This window comes from Hyaena hyaena, unplaced genomic scaffold (genome assembly GCF_003009895.1).
Source record: "Hyaena hyaena isolate Hyena2069 unplaced genomic scaffold, ASM300989v1 scaffold_348, whole genome shotgun sequence".
Taxonomy (NCBI): domain Eukaryota; kingdom Metazoa; phylum Chordata; class Mammalia; order Carnivora; family Hyaenidae; genus Hyaena; species Hyaena hyaena.
The window spans coordinates 441,944-460,070 of record NW_024080981.1 but is presented as its reverse complement, the minus strand read 5'-3'; the positions used below and the strand labels follow the sequence as shown (position 1 = coordinate 460,070).

The following is an 18,127-nucleotide window of genomic DNA, read 5'->3' as shown; positions in this document are numbered from 1 at the left end:
TCATGGCACAGGGTATCTATAGGGAAGTCTTGAGTGCTTATATCGGAATAACTTCTGGTATCACAGTTTTCTTCTCCCACTTCACTAGGATCTGGTGTTCACAACAGATCAGAGGAAGGGGTCTCCATGGATTGACAATTTAGAGAAGTGGATGTGAAACAGTTGCTAGATTGCCAATGGATTCCAAAGAGCTAAGATCACAGAAGGACTAAGCCCTGGGAGGCAGTGTGAGGACATGAACACATTTGCTGTTCAGTGATAAAGTCTGTGATCCCAAATGCCAGAAAGAGAAGGCTCTGCTCAGCAACAAAGGGGTTGTATGTTGCACAAGCTTGGTCCCCAATAAATATTTTTAAATGAATGCCAGTTCTCTGAGTGGGCCTCCCAGAGATCTCCAGATTTCCTTCTGGGCCTTCCTGTAGGATCAGTGACCCTGATATGTGGGGCAGGTGGGTTAGTGCCATGTTTCCCATTGGCCTGGGCATCAGAATCCACTTGAGGAGGTTGTGGAAAGTACAGATTCCCTATTTATCCCAAGAGCCCCAGATATAGCATTGTAGAGAGAGCACTGGACTTGCAATGAGGAACTGGCCTGTGACAAAGGGCAAGGCACTGACTTTGGGTGGGTAAAGTGACTTGCATAAGGCACGTGGCAGAGCCAGGACTGTCCAAGTAATACAAATAAAATAAGACTAATTCATCTCAATCTTTACCTTCACTTTACCGTGGCAAATGGAATCTTATTTGGGCAAAGTGAGAGTATGGAATCCTGATTTAGTCACCGAAACAAAATGTGCTGTAAGCACGTACTGATGAGCAAAGCAATGACTCCTGGGTCATCATTATTCCCTGATCCATGTCACTGTAACATGTTTCTTTCAGTTTTCTTCCTAAGGACCAGCAGGGGTCCCCCATGAATTCGCTGTTACTGGTGTATACTCCAAGCTCTGAGACAGGTTCTTCTACCAGCTGTTCTGAGTCTTCCATAAATTCTGACTCAAACTTAGTCACTTCGGAGACCTCGAAGGATTACATCCAACTTTGGCAACAGCCATCGGACCCACAGTATGATCTTTACTTCCAAGAGAATACTTGTCCTTCCAGTGAGCGGGCCTCCCTCCAGGACCAAGCCACCTGGGCCCAGGTATACCATTCCTTTCTCCTCCCCTCCCCAGCCCAGGTCAGGGGGTTCTGTATGGAGGCTGGGTCTTTTCCCCACAAGGAACACACAACAAGAGTACGCTATCTGTGTGAAATTCAGGCTCAGTAAATTTGAGGGTGGTTACTCATACGGTGGTGACAGGCACTGCTGAGTAAAAAGATTCTCTTCAGGGTTCCATGAAAAAGTGAGCTGTCCACATGGATTTTAAATGCAATCTCACATGGAAACTTCTTAAACATATGCTACCTGGGAAGAGTGAGCCATGCCATATGCTGAGCTCATTGCCAGAGACCAGACCCCTTTCTGAACTTGTGGGTATTTAGTTCTACTACAAAGTCCAGGGCCTAGTGTGAGTGTGTTTCCTTCTACTGAAAATAAGCAAGAGTCCTATGGAATGTGCTTGGTATTCATCCACAGGGTGCTCCATATTTGGCAGGATAGACCCCACTTTGGGGACCATCTGTAATGGTCATGTTTCCAGGGCAGTGTTAGCAGCTGGTCCAGATGTCAGTCACATATTGGATTTTGCTCCCAGATACACTCCCAGCAAGCCCCTTGGGACCATAAATTCTCAATATGACTAAGAGCACTTATAACGGTGTTTTGATTGTGGCTTTAGAAACCTTGATGGAGCCTAACCTCTGATTTTTAAAACTACCAAGAACAAGAAGAAAAAAACATTAAGCTAAGGCAGAATGAGGGAGTTTGGATATTTTAAATCGCTAAAGATGTGATTATCTTCACATACACACCTTGAGCAACTGGATCGTCAGTCCTCAGAAAAGTTGATTCATGAGAGGGACTTCCCACGCAATGAGACCAGATGCTCAGCGGACCCTGTAGTTCAGTTACCAAACCAGACACTGGTTAAACCCTTCATCATGTCTGCTTTTGAGGCACCATCGTCTGGATGGGTCCTTAGAAGCAGAGCTGAGACAAAGTTGGACAGATATCCCAAGGAAGTGGAGAAAGGAGGACCCCTGGAAGGTTGTTGGGAGAATGTAGTGGAACAGCCAAGGGAAGGACCATGTGGGAGTTTCCTTGTCCATAAGACTTCAGGGGCTCCCCACACCCTGCCTTGACTCATTTCCACTGTCCTCTGTGCACTTCCTCTCCCCAAGTCCTCAAGCATATCCGTCTTTCTTTCCATAGCCCAGCCCTGCTCCTTCTAATCTTCTGTATTCTCTTCCACCCCTTGGGTTGTACTTGTTGAAATCTTACATCATCCTCAGTACCCAGCCCCAGGGATCCTTCCTTCTCAAACAGAAAAGACTCCTCCAGCCGACTGTTCGTAATACTACTTTTGTGTCCATCCCTGCTCCCCACTATACAACTTAGAGTGGGTTACTGTTACCTTTCCCATCACATTGTTCAAGTGGGCCAAGTAGCTGCCAATGAGGCTCAGTATGGAAGTTACTTAGTCTGAGCAGACTAATAGCAAGGTCCAAGGGTAGGGGCAGGAAGAGACCTTCCAAGCTGTCAGCTAGCCAAAATTGGCAGAGAAGCTGGGCTAGGGAGGGCCAGACACAGAACTCGGTAGCCTTAGGCATTAATACAACTTTGGGAGAGCCCAGTGCTACTTCTGCTGGTCTTTCAGACAAGATGCTGTTAAAACAAGAAAATGGAGAGGAGCCCTGTTTTCCCCAACTGCACCTTCTACCAGTGCCTTGTAGACTTGTGTTCCAAAGAGATATTTCTCAGCAGCTTGCTGACTTGAACTAAAGGGAGCTACTCACTTTGTCCCCCTTTTTCTTAGCAGGTGCCAGCTACTGAGGTAGGAATCCAGAGGTTTCCAGACTCAGAGGCTTCCCAGGACTCTGATGAATTAACACCAGGCCAAATCAACTATTTCATGTCTGCAGAATAGTCCAGTTTGGATGAACACCAGCAAGACTTTCATATTGAACCTTGAGAGAAGAGGGACAGACAGACCAATTAGGTCTGCATTACCAGGGGAACTCCAAGGCTTACAGAGTCCCCTGGAGTGGGGGTTGGGGAATGGGGAGGGTACTTTCTTTATTTTCTTGACAAGTTCTGTTTGGGATTGTTGAGCACACCCTGTTTCTTGGAAATTGTGTTGCAGTGGCAGCCTATGATCCTTAGTGTGCTAATATGTGACAGCAGCCAGGCCATAGCAGGAGACCACTTTCCCCACCTACTCTGCTTGACCTTGCACACACCTATTCCACCATAGGCAGGCAGGTTGCAGAATCTGCGAGTTAGAATACCTTTTTTTCTGCCAAGAAACATTTTCCAGCATGGTTTGCAATCTAGTAAGAAGCTGGTCTGTCTTAAGCCACAAGCCAAAGCCTTGGCCTTGATGACCAAGCCTTGAATTTCCCCTACGGTCATGTTTGGGAAACCGCAACAGCATTCCAACTGTGGGAAGCTACAGTCAGATTAACACAGGTGCTTTGTAATGAAATAATCACAGTTCCAATGCTTAATAAAAACTGTCTTTTGTTGCAACTCTCTGTGAACTTATGACTGACTTTTGAAACCTAGACATGGTACTGACTTAATTGACTGATACCAGAACCCTGGTAAGAGGCTCATTTTCCAGAGTTGGAAATGTATATCTCTGCTGCCTGCCACATTTGCATAGGCTGATGGCTCCCACCCTCCTGTGTGGCTGTGTTCCCAGGCCCTCTGTGTAGTTGAAGCTGCTGGCTCTTTCATTGATACCAAGGGCATCCACAGGTCCATCAGGCCCAAAACAGTGGGCATAGAGGTTACCCATTCCATGTAGCCCATGCTCTGTTTCACCTCAAGGGTGAGCCTGGATGTTTTGCATACGTCTTCCTTCTCTTGCTTCTCTCTTGCCTGTAATTTTTTTCCAGGGATGACACCTTGGAGGAAAAGTGATTTGTTCTCTCGCCAAACACCAAGGAGTGCATGTTCCTAGCTGTCTGCACAAAAGATGAGGAGATGAGAATGGAGGGGGCACTTGGATAACTTTATCAGAAGTCATCCCGAGCCTTTAATATCCATCTTAAGATAGTGAGTCATTGCTGGAATAAGGCAAAGGAAATCCTCAGTCTTCAGTGACAAGTTAAAGGTGGCACATGAGGCCTCCCACCCATAGGAAACCTAATCTCTACCAGAGTGATATGGACTGAATGCATCCCTCTCAAATTCATATATTAAGCCCCAACACTCCCCCCCCCCAAAGTGATAGTATTTGAAGATGGTGCCCTTGGGAGGTACTTAGGTTCAGAGTGGGACCGCCATAATGAGAGTAATGTCATTGTAAGAAGAGACACAGAGAGTTTGCTCCCTCTCTCTTGTGTGCACAAGAAAGAGGTCATATCAGTACAGAGCAAGATGGTGGCTACCTACAAGTGAAGAGAATAAGTATCAGAATAAAATACTTTTCCTGGGGTGCTTGGGTGACTTTGGTTCAAGTCATGATCTCACAATTTGTGAGTTCGAGCCCCATGTTGGGCTCTGTGCTGACAGCTAGGAGCCTGGAGTCTGCTTTAGATTCTGTGTCTCCTTCTTTCTTTGCCCTCTCCCTCGTTCTCTCAAAAATAAATCAACATTTTAAAAACCCTATCTGTACATTTATCAACATACAGAAATCAGTTGCATTTTTATACATCAATAATGAAGCAACAGAGAGAGAAATCAAGAAACTGATCCCATTCACAACTGCACAAAAAACATAAAATACCTGGGAATAAACCTAACCAAAGGTATAGGAGATCTGTATGATGAAAACTATAGAAAACTTATGATAGAAATTGAAGAAGACACAAAGAAATGGAAAAACATTCCATGCTCATGGGTCGGAAGAATAAATATTGTTAAAATGTCATTACTACCCTAAGCAATCTACACATTCAATGCAACCCAAATCAAAATTGCACCAGCATTCTTCTCAAAACTAGAAAAAACTATCCTAAAATTTGTATGGAACCACAAAAGACCCCGAAAACCCAAAGTAATATTGAAGAATAAAACCAAAATGGGAGGCATCCCCATCCCAGACTTTAGCGTCTACTACAAAGCTGTCATCATCAAGACAGTATGGTATTGGCACAAAAACAGACACATAGACCAATGGAATAGAATAGAGAACTCAGAATTGGACCCATAAATGTACGGCCAACTAATCTTCAACAAAGCGGGAAAGAGTATCCTATGGAAAAAAAAGACAGCCTCTTTAATAGATGGTGCTGGGAGAGCTGGACAGCAACATGCAGAAGAATGAAACTAGATCATTTTCTCACACCATACACTGAAATAAACTCAAAATTGATAAAGGACCTGAATGTGAGACAGGAAACCATCAACACCCTAGAGGAGAAAGCAGGAGACAACCTCCTTGACCTCAACCGCAGCCATTTCTTACTTGACACCTCCCCAAAGGCAAGGGAATCAAGAGCAAAAATGAACTATTGGGACCTCATCAAGATAAAAAGCTTCTGCATGTCAAGGAAGGAAACAATCCATAAAACTAATACACGACTAACGGAATGGGAAAAGATAGTTGCAAATGGCATATCAGATAAAGGATTAGTATCCAAAATCTATGAGGAACTCATCAAAGTCCACAACCAAAAAAGAAACAATCCAGTGAAGAAATGGGCAGAAGACATGAATAGGCACTTCTCCAAAGAGGACATCCAGATGTCCAACAGACACATAACACGATACTCAACGTCCCTAATCATCAGGGAAATACAAATCAAAACCACACTGAAATACCACCTCACGCCCATCAGAGTGGCTAAAATGAAGAAAACAGGAGACTCTAGATGCTGGCGATGATGTGGAGAAATGGGCACCCTCCTACACGGTTGGTGAGAATGTAAACTGGTGTGGCCCCTCTGGAAAACAGTGTGGAGGTTCCTCAAAACATTAACCATAGAACTCCCCTATTACCCAGCACTAGCACTGCTAGGAATTTGCCCAAGGGATCCAGGAAGGCTGATGCATAGGGGCACATGTACCCCAATGTTCATAGCAGCACTCTCAACAATAGCCACAACATGGAAAGAGCCTAAGTGTCCATCAACGGAAGAATGGATCAAGAAGATGTGGTTTATCTATACCATGGAATACTACATGGCAATGAGAAAGAATGAAATCTGGCCATGTGTAGCAACATGGATGGATCTTGAGGTTGTTATGCTGAGTGAAATAAGTCAGGCAGAGAAGGACAAATACCATATGTTTGCACGTATAGGTGGATTAGGAGGAACTTAACGGAGGACCATGAGGGAGAAGAAGGGGAAAAATATTTGGGGAGAGGGAGGGAGGCAAACCATGAGAGACTCTTGAATGCTGAGAACAAACTGAGGGCTGATGGGGGTGGGGGAGAGGGGAAGGTGGGTGATGGGTATGGGGGAGGGCACTTGTGGGGATGAGCACTGGGTGTTATATGGAAACCAACTTGACAACAAACCATTTAAGAAAAAAAAAACCCTATCTTGCTGGAACCTTAATTTTGTACTTTAAGCCTTCAGAATGGGGAAAAACAAAGATCTGTTGTTGAAGCCCCCCATCTGTGGTATTTTGTTATGGCAGCCTGAGCTAACCAAGACATGGGGGCTGTTTGCTTCTTGGCATGTCATTTTGTAGCCATTGGGAAGGAGCAGCTGAAGGCTCACTCACTTGTCAGTAACTCTTTGGTCCATTCTGTTTAGTAAATGCAGAACATTTCCAAGAACCAGTTCTCTTGGGCTGCCCGGCAAAGACAGAAACAGAGCTCAGGGACATTCTTGATACCCTGTTTGACATTGGATAGTTGGTAGTTGTTGGTAGTACTCTGTTGTCTCCTGCATTGGCATCTGCCTCCTTGGTCAGGGAGCCACCTTCCCCATCGTGCCACACAATACAGGAGGGACTGTACATGTACAAACCAGGCCATGCTTGTTAGAGTGAGGAGAGGTTGCAAGGGAGCAAGAGGCACTGCTCTGCCTGTGTGCAGAGTGGCCCAGGCTCAGAGGTCAAGTGCTGCCCGGTAGACCACATGTGGATAGGGGTTGGCATTTGGCTTCTCTGCAGCCTCCTTCAAGGTACTCAGTCAGCTGGTAGCATTCTAACCATGGGGGAAGCTTGGTGCCTACTGTGAAGTAGCGTTAGTTCGATAGCTGGACCTGCAGTTTCCAACAGGAAGAAAGTTTGATTCTGCCCCATTTCTCCCATTTCTCCTTTTAAATGGTCAGGCAGGCCCTAAATGGTGCACTTCCATGAGATGCAGCTAAGGCCCTGTTCTGCTTGGGACAAGTGACTTAAAATCTCTGTGCCTCAGTTTCTCCATCTGAAAAAAAGGAGAGAGGAGGAGATGATGTGTTTCCTTTCTAGTTCTCAGAGCAGATAAGGGTAAATAGAATTACAGAGCTGGAAGGGGGTTTGGGAAAGGCACTGTAAAAAGTGGAGGAGGCTGGAGGCATTTGTTTGGGGTTATTGTTTGAATTCAGTGTTTAGAGAATGCCTAGGCCAGGATTTGTCTGATCCAGCCCAATTTATTCAGGCCTCACTACCCCCCTGGGATTTCAGATAAAAACCCTGAACAGGGAAGGTCTGTGGTCATCTCAAGTTGTGCCTCAATCAACTGCTTAGCTCCTGGTTCAGCCCCAGGACCAGGATACCAGAGGGTCAGAGGGGCAGGCTGCATGAGTCCACTCTTTCCTGGAGATCCCTGCAGGAACAACTGCAGTGACATGACATTTTAGGGTGCTACAGGGGCCAAAATCCAGGAACCAGTGCTCACATGCAGGATCATCCAGTTGTGATTTTGTTCTGTGTATTACTGAAGTCAAACCATGATGAGTGAGTTCTCTGCAGCCTCTCCAGCAGTTTCAGGCCCAGTGCATGCTCCAAGGCATTCCTGCTTCTCCTTAACTTGGCTTTAACTAGAGTTGGCTGATACTTATCTTTTGGCTTAGTTTCCCAGGCATGAGAACTAATTTCCCCAGCTCCAGATGGTCTCCTGATGATTGTAGCTGGGGAGAAAGCTGTCTGCTCCCAAGCTTTGGAGGGGGCAGGGCTGACCAGGGCAGAAGAGGGCAGGACAGCACAAAGGAAAAGAGTGACTGGTATTCCTTTAACAGCAATGGAATCAGAAATAGGTGAGTCTTACATGCCCTCTGTGTCATGAACTGAGAGGTGGGGACTGTATTAGCCTTGCCAAGGGCAAGACAGAAGTTTAGCTAAGGCTTGGGTCAAGAAGAGTGGTCATAGCACAAGCTTCTAAGGCTATGGCTCAAAGTGGAAATAGCTATGGTCATCCTCATGGTCTGTGCTAACCCAAACTGCTCCAGGAGGCTCTGGGGACTTTGCAGCCCACAGCACAAAGTTTCACCAGAGAAATCTTCCAATGAATGCCACGCCTGGAACCGCTTCATCACCGTCCCTTCTGGCCCCACATACTGTACACAACAGTGTATGATGTACATGAGCCACCTTGTCTTCTCTCACAGGTTCTTCTTGGGTGTGGGAGAGAGAACAGAGGGAGATGAGCTATTTCTCCAGCAGCCCAAGGTCAGGCAGGTCCCAATGAAAGATTAGAAGGAATAATCCACAGGCAAAGCAGGCTCTCTCTCAGGACACCCAACCCCAGCACTCCAGCCTCAGCTGCCTGGCTCTCCAGTGTGGGTGGCTTCCAAAAGGCAGCAGCATTCTGCCTCAGCACCTGAGCACAGTGGCTCACACTCTACTCACTGGCTGGGATACAAGGGCTGCATGTTCCCAAGATTTCCTGGCCTTGCTGTATATTTCTGCTGCAATTGCTGTGGCCTCCTCCCTCACCACAGTTGCCTGAACAATAGATCCAGGAGCCACAGGCCCTGGGTGTCATTCCCACAACACAGGCACCAACAGTCCCAAGATTCAAAGCGGGCAGCCCGCAGCTATGGTGTCTAGAAGGTGGTCCCTGGATGAGACTATTGTCACCATACCATGACCCTCCAAGACTTTATGGTAGCTCAGTGTGGATTTGTTTACCTTTCCAGCATGAAGCCATGTTTGCTTCCCTTGTGTCGGAAAGCACAGGAGTTGCATTTCTCTATGGGCCAGAGGACACTGGAAGAACACATGGCAGAGCTTCCAGACGCAGCTGCCATGACCCTCACATCAATTCATTCCCAGGTGGGCACAATAGCCTCCTCACTGAGCTGGGTCAGTCTAGGCATCATAGAATAATCCACACACAGACTTAACAGCTCAGTATTCATGTGTTTTCTGTGGCACCAAAAATTTATAAATGTTCCTGTTCCTGAATGCCTTTGATAAGGAAAGCAGACCATTCACATGGACAGGACAACACTGGCTGATGCCCTCTGCAGCATCTCCAATGTTCCAAATATTCTGATGATAATGAAGGCGAAGGTAGTGAATGAGAGTGAAGGAACATTCTTGGGTGCAAATGTTGTACATCTTTGCCAAAATCACTGGAAAGGAAAGGGTGAGGGAGAAAGATTATGCAAAGAGGAAGATGGTAAGGTGGTCATGGGACCTTAGAACTGCACCAGAGACCAGAACTTGTCTCCAGTCTCAGGAGACAGCACACCAAATGCCATTCCCAGCTCTCAAAATGGGCTACCACAACTATAATGAAAGCCCTCTGCTTTATAGCTAAGACGTAATTACATGTTTCATAGGGAATATTAAATAACTGAGATGTGTTGTATTCGTGGGTAAGCAAAACAATGTTGAATATTTCCTCACTGATTATGAAATGAAATCCAAGTTTTCAGCCTGGCATGGTCTGTCATCACTATTTTTCCACAGCTTCATGTCCTTCCTCCATATACTCTGCTCCCAGCCTCGCTGAACCATTGTGTTTGACACAAGCCCTGGTCTTTCTTCCTTCGTCGATTTGTCACTATTCCATACACCTGGTGTGTCCTTCCCTCCTATCTCTGCATTTCCAACCCCTGCCCTGATGCAGAACTTAACCAGGAAGCCCTGTATGTTCCATGTCCCCTTTGGCCCCTGCCTGTGCCTCACTTGGGGCATTTGTGTCTCTGTTAAACTCCCATTGCACCTGTGGTATTGTCCCTTCTACACTGAGTTACAGCAGGCAGAGATCAGAGCAGGTCTTGTAGGCCCCTAGAATATCATGCCTTACAGACTGAACCTTCCCTCTACAAATGTTCCAATGAACATCTTTGTAGCTGAAGTTCCTAACCGTAACTTGGAAAATGTTTCCTAAAAAACCCAGCTACTTGAGGCAGGAACATCATCAAGTGGGAAGTCAAGCTGGTGAGGCCCTCAAGCCTTGTTGGGCAACTTCCTGGCAACCAAAAAGTAGCCCATTCCCCCAGCCATGGGCCCCAAAAGAGCCTTCCTCCTCCATTCTCCTATTTAGTGCAGATATATATGCTCATAAGCTTCTCAATGTTAGCCTCAGGTTTCTTCCTCAGGGAAAGACTTGGAGATGAGGATGTGCAGAACCTGCTGGAATGCCCTGCAGAGGAAGTAGAGTCTTGACCCCTGAATTGCCACTTTCCTATTGCCCTGGAGGGAGAACAGTGCTTAGTAGATGAGAAAGCTGGGTAGAAGCTGAAGTGGCAAGTGTCCCTGGTAGTGGCTCTAATGAACCCCTGCAAATGGCTCTGTGGCACACAAAAGGCAGGAAACCTGCAGGGAAATGGGGGTGGGGGTGGGCAGAAAGCAGGGGAAATTGGCAGTGAAAACTGAATGCCAAGCGTCCCGAAACTTGCAGAGCCATGGATGTTTCCTGCCTTGATGGAGGCCTTGACCCTGTAGGTCAAAGGGTAATTAACCACATGGTCACCTTGTTGATTAAACAAAACCCACAACCCTGCAGAATCAAAACATGTCAAAGGCATGGAGGCAAAGGTCAACAGACAGGACAGACAAATTGCAGTATTTAAAATCATGTGTTCAAGTGTTTGTGTAATCTATTTAGAGCTCTAGCCCACCAGCTTGTGGGGAAGGTAGGTGGGAGAGGGGTTAGAAGTTCAGCTGAAGTGGGGTGTGACTTCAGCTGAGAACCAGGCTAATGGGGATTTACCCCAGAACCTTGAAGCAAGTGATCTTCTAGGAAGAGCAGACTGCACGCATAGAGGCATATTGTGGACAGCAAGTGACCTGGGAAGGAGGTGGGGCCACCTAGTTTAGTGCTTTTCCTTTATTATCTTCTCCTCATCTGCCTGCGGACAATGCCCACCAGTTTCCATCTAGTATGTGGTGCTGAGGAAAGCAAGACACGGAACTTTTATTTTAGATTTCTACCTGCTATCTACCCACATGCTCTGAAATTTTGGGCAGATCACTTGACCTCCCCATGCCTGTGCTGACTCTCTGGAACATTAAGACAAAGATAAGACACCTGTTCTATAGTGGGGGTTAGACCCAAAAGCCCTCATGGATGAAAGAACCAATGAATGAATGAGCAAACAAATGTCAGTCTGCCCCCTGCCAGTGTGGCTCCCATTCTGGTCCTCAGTTTTAATGAAGACACAGAGGGGTGCCTGGTCCCTGAGAAGATCAACATATTGCAGATACTTGCTGCATTCACACTCTCCCTCCTCTTGGTCCAACTGGGTCCCATTTTCTGGTCCTTTCTGCTCAATTTACAAGCATACCCAGGAGGGTGTCCCCTCCAAGCCACTTTTCAACCCTTCAGAACTACTTCCTCATTTGATGACTGCACTGTCCCCTTCAGACCCCTTGCCCCCACCTGGGAAATGACCCATGGCTCCCAAAGCTCAGTAGCCTATCCCTGATCTCCCTGCTGTCCTCTAGTCCTGTAAATCTCACTGCACACTGGACATCTCCCTGTGAGTGTCCCCTAGGTACCTCAAGTCAACACAACCAAAAACAATCTCTCAGAGAACTTACACCTTCACCTTCTCAGTCACCCAAGTTACTAGTCAGGCATTGGCCTTGACTCCTCTCTTTCCCCAGTCTATCCTCTTGGGCATAATTGTCTGTTTCCTCCACTGACACACAGTAGGGGCAGGAAAAGTGTGAATGAATGAGGGAGTGAACGAATAAACAGATGGCTAGTTGGTCTACAAGTTCTCATGGTCATATAGATATCAGGGAAGATCTGTTAAGCAATGGGCTGTCTCCTCTCCACCAGAGCTTTTCCAGGCCCCTGCTTTGTCACAAACACATTTCCAAGTTCTGGACACTTAGCTCTAGGGACCCTCTAGGTTGGGACCAGCCTATGAGGCTACATACAATGGTACTAGCCTCAAGAAGAAGGTTTGATGGCTCTTCAGGGCCAGCACATAGGTCGGGCTTCTTGGTGTCAGATTCCCATACCTTAGGGTGCCCAAGAATACTCAGAGTCTGTTACTGTGGTTTCTCAAGCCTACGCATTGGACAAAACCCAGACATGGGCCAGGAGAACAGGACTCATATGAATGAAAGATGTTTCCCTTATCTGTGTCTTGTAGCTCTTGATTTCTTCTGTTCCTGACCTATACACCTCAGCACCAGCCATCTGGTGGTACCAACAATAGGCTCCCGCTTGGTAGGCAACATCATTCATGCCCATGCATGAGAGAAGTTAGAGCAGGCAGAAGGGTCACTGGAGTTCTGGCCACAGGCCCTCAAACTAGCGGGCCTTGGTTGGACTCATTTCTTGTCGTCTCTTGCCCCCTGGCGTATAGTTGTAGTATTGCACCTCCCCAGTGGCCTCCCTTGTGACCAAATCCACTAAACATTTCCTGAACACCTACTTCAGGGCCAGATCCTATGCTCAGCAAAATGCTATTCTCAAGACTTCAGTCCAGCCCTTTACTACTCTAACATCTCTACTCCCCAGTGCCTTCAGACTCACGGTCCATCATGTAGTCATTCCTATCCCTTCATTCCTTCGTCACAATCACTGACAAACCCCCAGCTTTGCATGAATCCTACTAGTTGTCCTCTGTGTGCCTGCACTTAAGTGTCTCTGTGTCTCTAGAGATAATTACACAAGCTGGCAGATTGTGCACTACTATAGATTTATGATCCTTAACCGCATCCAGGCACACTTCCATGCTCAGAAGGACTTCCATGTTTTGTGTTTGCCAGTCCCATTCTCAGAATGGTGACTTGCTTTCTCAAGGTCCTCCTGTCTTCCCACTTCCCTTCTGCTTACCTTATCTGTATTTGATTTAGAAATTGGAAAGCACGGAATGGAAATTCCCCCATCATCCCATAACCACACCTATTAACCTGCCTTCCTATGTACTCAACCTTTCTTCCTTTCCTCAAGCTAAAATGATGGAAGTAGGCCTTCTCCTTTATAAGGACAATGCCTTCTCTGCATTCTTAATGCAATCCCTTCCCACGTGCCCCTTCTCTGCATCATCGGATTGCCCCTCTTTACTTGACCATTACCATGCTGTAATATTTTCTGTCTTGAACAAAACTCATCCCTTGACTCCCACATCCCTCCCCAGCAAGTACCACATTTCTCTGCTCCCTTTCCAAACACTTATCTATGAGTACTATCTCCACTTCCTCTCTCTCCCCCAGTGTATTATCAACATGCTCAGACCCAGCTTCAGGTCCTACCATTGAAATAGCTGTTACCATGGTTGCCAATGAACTCCATCTTGTCAAGTTCACTCTGCCCTTCTATGCCCTAATGTTGTTACTCTGGATCTCAGCAGTATTGACCCACTTGACAATGCCTTCTTTTTGTTAACATTCCCTTCTCTAAGATACTATGGTACCTCTCTTCTGTTGCCCCCATCTCCTATGTCACTGGCTGCTCCTTCTCACTCTCCTTTGCCGGTTCTTCCTCCTGACTTCTAAATACTAAAGGGCACAGAACTTCGATCTTAGGTTTTGCTCTACCTCCTTCCGTGCCCTAGGTGATCACATCCAGTCCCATAGTTTTAACTCACACACACACACACACACACAAACACACACACACACTACCTTCCATTACTGAACCAGACTCATAAGCAACTTCCCAATTTATATCTCAAAACTTAGCTACCTAATTGGCATTTCAAGTTTACTATGCCCCAAATAAAGCCTTTCAGATCCTAGAAGCCTGCCCCATAGTATTCCTTCTTTCAGTAAATAGGACCCTCATTCGTCTAAGTCTCTAAGCCAGAAATCTGGTGTATGGATTGAGTTGTGTCCCCCAAACATTCAAAAGGTGAAACCTTAACCACCCAGTACTTCACAATATAACCTTATTTGGAAATATGGTCATTGCAGATGTTATTAGTCAAGATGGGGTCATACTGTAGTAGGGAAGGTCCCCAAGCCAATAAAACTGGTATTCTTATGAAAAGGGGAAATTTGAACACAAGTGTGCACACAAGGATAGTCCAATGGGAAAATAAAGACAGAGATTGGGGGGATGCTTCTATACTTCAAGTAATGCCAATTTCTTTTCATCAAATAACCAGAACCTGAGGGAGAGGTGGGAGACACATTGTCTCTCTCAGCCTCAGAAGAAACCAATCATGCCAACATCTTGATCTTGTATTTCTAGCCTCCAGAACTATGAGGCAATACATTTTTCTTGTATAACCCACTTTTGTGGAATGAATTACATGCCCCCCCCCCCGCAAAAAAAAAAAATTCATGTGTTGAAAGCCTAAACCCCACTGTGACTGTATTTGAGGAGAGGACTTTTAGGGAAGTAATTAAGGTTAAATGAAGTCAAAAGGGTGGGGGTTTTAGTCCAATAAGACTGGTGTCTTTATAAGAAGAAGAACACCAGAGATGCCTCTCTCACTGTGTGCACATAGAGGAAAGGTCATGCGAGGACACAGTGAAAAGGCAACCATCTGCAAGTCAAGAAGAGGGCCCTCACGAAGGACCACATTTGAAGCACATTGATCTTGGACTGATAGCCTCCAGGACTGTGAGAAATAGATGTGTGTTGTTGAAGCCCCACCTAATTATATGGTATTTTGTTATGGCAGCCCCAGTTTGTGGCACTCTAACCAACCAATGGACTCAGGGTCACTCTGAACTACTTCCTTTTCTCAAACGCTGCACGTCCACGCAATATGCATATCTGGTTGGGCTTACTTCCAAAATTGACCTGGAATCCATCTACTGCTCTCTGTCCCTAAGGCTCCCACGATCATCTCACATACTCCATAACAGTTTAGCTTTCTAAGCAGGCAACTATAGAATTTACAAAAATGATACATTTTTGCAATGTATAATTTCCAATATGTATGCCTTTTGTTTCTTGCTCTAATCTTAGTGCACTGTCTTAACTAAAATCCCCTCTTGTTATAAACTCTCATAACAATGCAAATCATCTCAATGTCTACTCATGTACTATTTTGTTGAATAAGTAAGTAAGTAAATAGACTTACCCATATTGAATAAATAACAATTTAGCTTCTGCCCTCACCTCTGAACTATATCACAAAGTGGGGCAGAGACTGACTCCTCACTCTCTCCAGAGTCCAAGGCATAGGGTGGAAATGGAGGACATACTCTAAAGGAAGCAAGTACTGGTGTATTAGGTAGAGGTAAAAATGATGGAGAGATAATTTCTAGCTAGAAGTGGAATGTCCACACAGGCTTCTACTGTGTCTCGCCTCCAAATGAATGCCACCAGTTAGAGAAAGTGGCGAGGAGGGTGGACATTACAAGGAGAGGAAACAGTAATGGCAAAGGCTTGGGAGCTATGAGTGCTATAAGCCTACCTCACTCTATGAGCTCCAATCCCTTCTAGGCTTCTGGATTTATGTTTTTCTCTAACTTCAAAGCCATAAAAAAAAAAGATAAAACGTATGAGGTATCTTTCTAATTCCTGTGTGGGTGGGGCTTTCTATGTTTAAAAAAGATGGAAAGAATTGCAAAGGAAAAACAAAATAATAGATTTATCTACATTAAAATAATAAATGTATGTATGCCAAAACGATAAGCAACAGTAAAGGGTAAGCAAGAGCATAAATATGTGCTATAAATCAGTGTACCTAATGTGCAAAAAGCATATGTGAATTAATAAGAAAAACACTAAGTTTGCAGCAGAGAAATAAGAGAATACATAATTCACAGAAAAGGAAAATAGTGAATGAATGTGTGAAAATATAAGCATGGTAAAAATATAATCCAAAACAATGAAATATTTTAACATTTTTACCAAAAAAAAAAAAAAGTAGCAATGTTTCTTGCTGGAAAGGGTGAGCTGAAATGAGCACTTTTATGCACTGGAATTTGTTACAATGTTTTGTATAGCAACTCAGTTCTTCAGAGTCAGACTCTTTAAAGGTTCATATTCTTTAACAAGGAATGTTATTGCTAGGGACCCATAATTCTATTTTTAAGAAATTCTCACTCACATGAAGACATAGTGAAAGTAGAGGTTGGGTAGAATGTTTCCGTAATCCATATCACCCCTGATTTACAATAAAAATCCAGTGGTTACTTATTGATTTGAATTACATCAAAAAAATGAATAAAAGTCTAAAAAGGAATAGATTACTCTGTATTAGGTACCTCCTACTCTAAACTTAACCCAAACATAGCTGTTGGAGATGCTTTCCAAACAATTCAAGCATGTGTGAAACAGAAAGACCAGCACACTTGAAACCACAGCCTCCATCTCGTAGACATAGAGCTAATTGGTAATCCTGGTCATCTGGTTGTCTTCCTGTTTATGTAAAGAAGAAGAAGAAGAAGGAGAATGAGAAGGAGAAGGGGAAGAAGGAGGGGGAGGAGGAGGATACAATGATGATGGAGGAAGAGGAGGAAGGAGAAGAAAAAAAAGGAGGAGAAGAAGAGGAAAAGGCATATTTATTCAATTTTTTTCATTTACTATTTACAGCATCATTCACAATAGTGAAAAACAAACAACCTAAGCCTCCAATTACCTGAGGAATTGTTGAGTACATTTGAAACCCCCATGCAATGAATTTGTATCCGTTAAAAAATATTGCAAATAAACAAACATTATTTAATCAAATTCTACTCTGCTCCTGATTAAAATAACAAATAGTAGTGAACTGAGAATAACGGGATTCTTCCTCAGCATGATACATTAAATATATTTAATCTACCAATGGTAGGTGAAATACTGGTACACATACCATGAAAGCCAAGGATAGGACATTGTAGTAGGATCAGGACAGGCAACAAACGGCACGCATATTGGAAAGGAAAGACACATTTATCATTATTTGCAAATACCATGCCTACTTAAAAACTTAAGAAATGTTGTTAACAATGTAGATGAATACAACATAATTTTTAAAAAATTTGTACCTTTCTTACACACCAGCATTAACCAGACAGAAAAAAATCCCAGTCACAACTGTAAGAAACGTGTATGTTATATATGTTAACATATAATATATGCTGTGTATAGTAGAATACTTATAGTATACATAAAACATTAAGCATATGCAGAACCTATAAAAAGAAAACTAGACAACCTTACTGAGGGAAATCACACAAGATATATGAAAGTAAAGAGAAATCCCAAGACCTTGTTTTGTTTTGTTTTTGTTTTTTTTAGTAAGCTTTACTCCCGATGTGGGGCTTGAAATCACCACCTTGAGATCAAGAGTTGCATGTTCTGCTGAGGCATAGGAGCACATGTACCCCAATGTTCGTAGCAGCACTCTCAACAATAGCCACAACATGGAAAGAGCCTAAGTGTCCATCAACGGACGAATGGATCAAGAAGATATGGTTTATCTATACGATGGAATCCTACACGGCAATGAGAAACAATGAAATCTGGCCATGTGTAGCAACATGGATGGACCTTGAGGGTGTTATGCTGAGCGAAATAAGTCAGGCAGGGAAGGACAGATACCATATGTTTGCACGTATAGGAGGATTAGGAGGAACTTAACTGAGGAACAAGGGGGAGAAGAAGGGAGGAAATGGTGGAGGAGACGGAGAGAGGCAAACCATGGGAGACTCTTGAATGCTGACAAAAACTGAGGACTGATGGATGTGGGGGGGAGGGGGAGATGGGCATGGAGGAGGACACTCGTGGGGATGAGCACTGGGTGTTATGTGGAAACTAATTTGACAATAAACTATTTGAAAAAA

The 18,127-nt window shown here is 44.6% G+C and overlaps 1 protein-coding gene across 1 annotated transcript in view; it reads left to right on the top strand.

Moving 5' to 3' along the window:
• The window catches only part of PASD1 (PAS domain containing repressor 1), a 73,765-nt gene extending 70,179 nt beyond the window's left edge, over positions 1 to 3,586 (top strand). Inside the window, exons 15-16 of the mRNA XM_039249887.1 lie at positions 883 to 1,144; positions 2,919 to 3,586. Of these exons, the coding sequence (XP_039105818.1) occupies positions 883 to 1,144; positions 2,919 to 3,029 (373 nt within the window). The 3' untranslated portion in view covers positions 3,030 to 3,586. The remainder of the gene's footprint in view (positions 1 to 882; positions 1,145 to 2,918) is intronic.
• Positions 3,587 to 18,127: the final 14,541 nt, after the last annotated feature.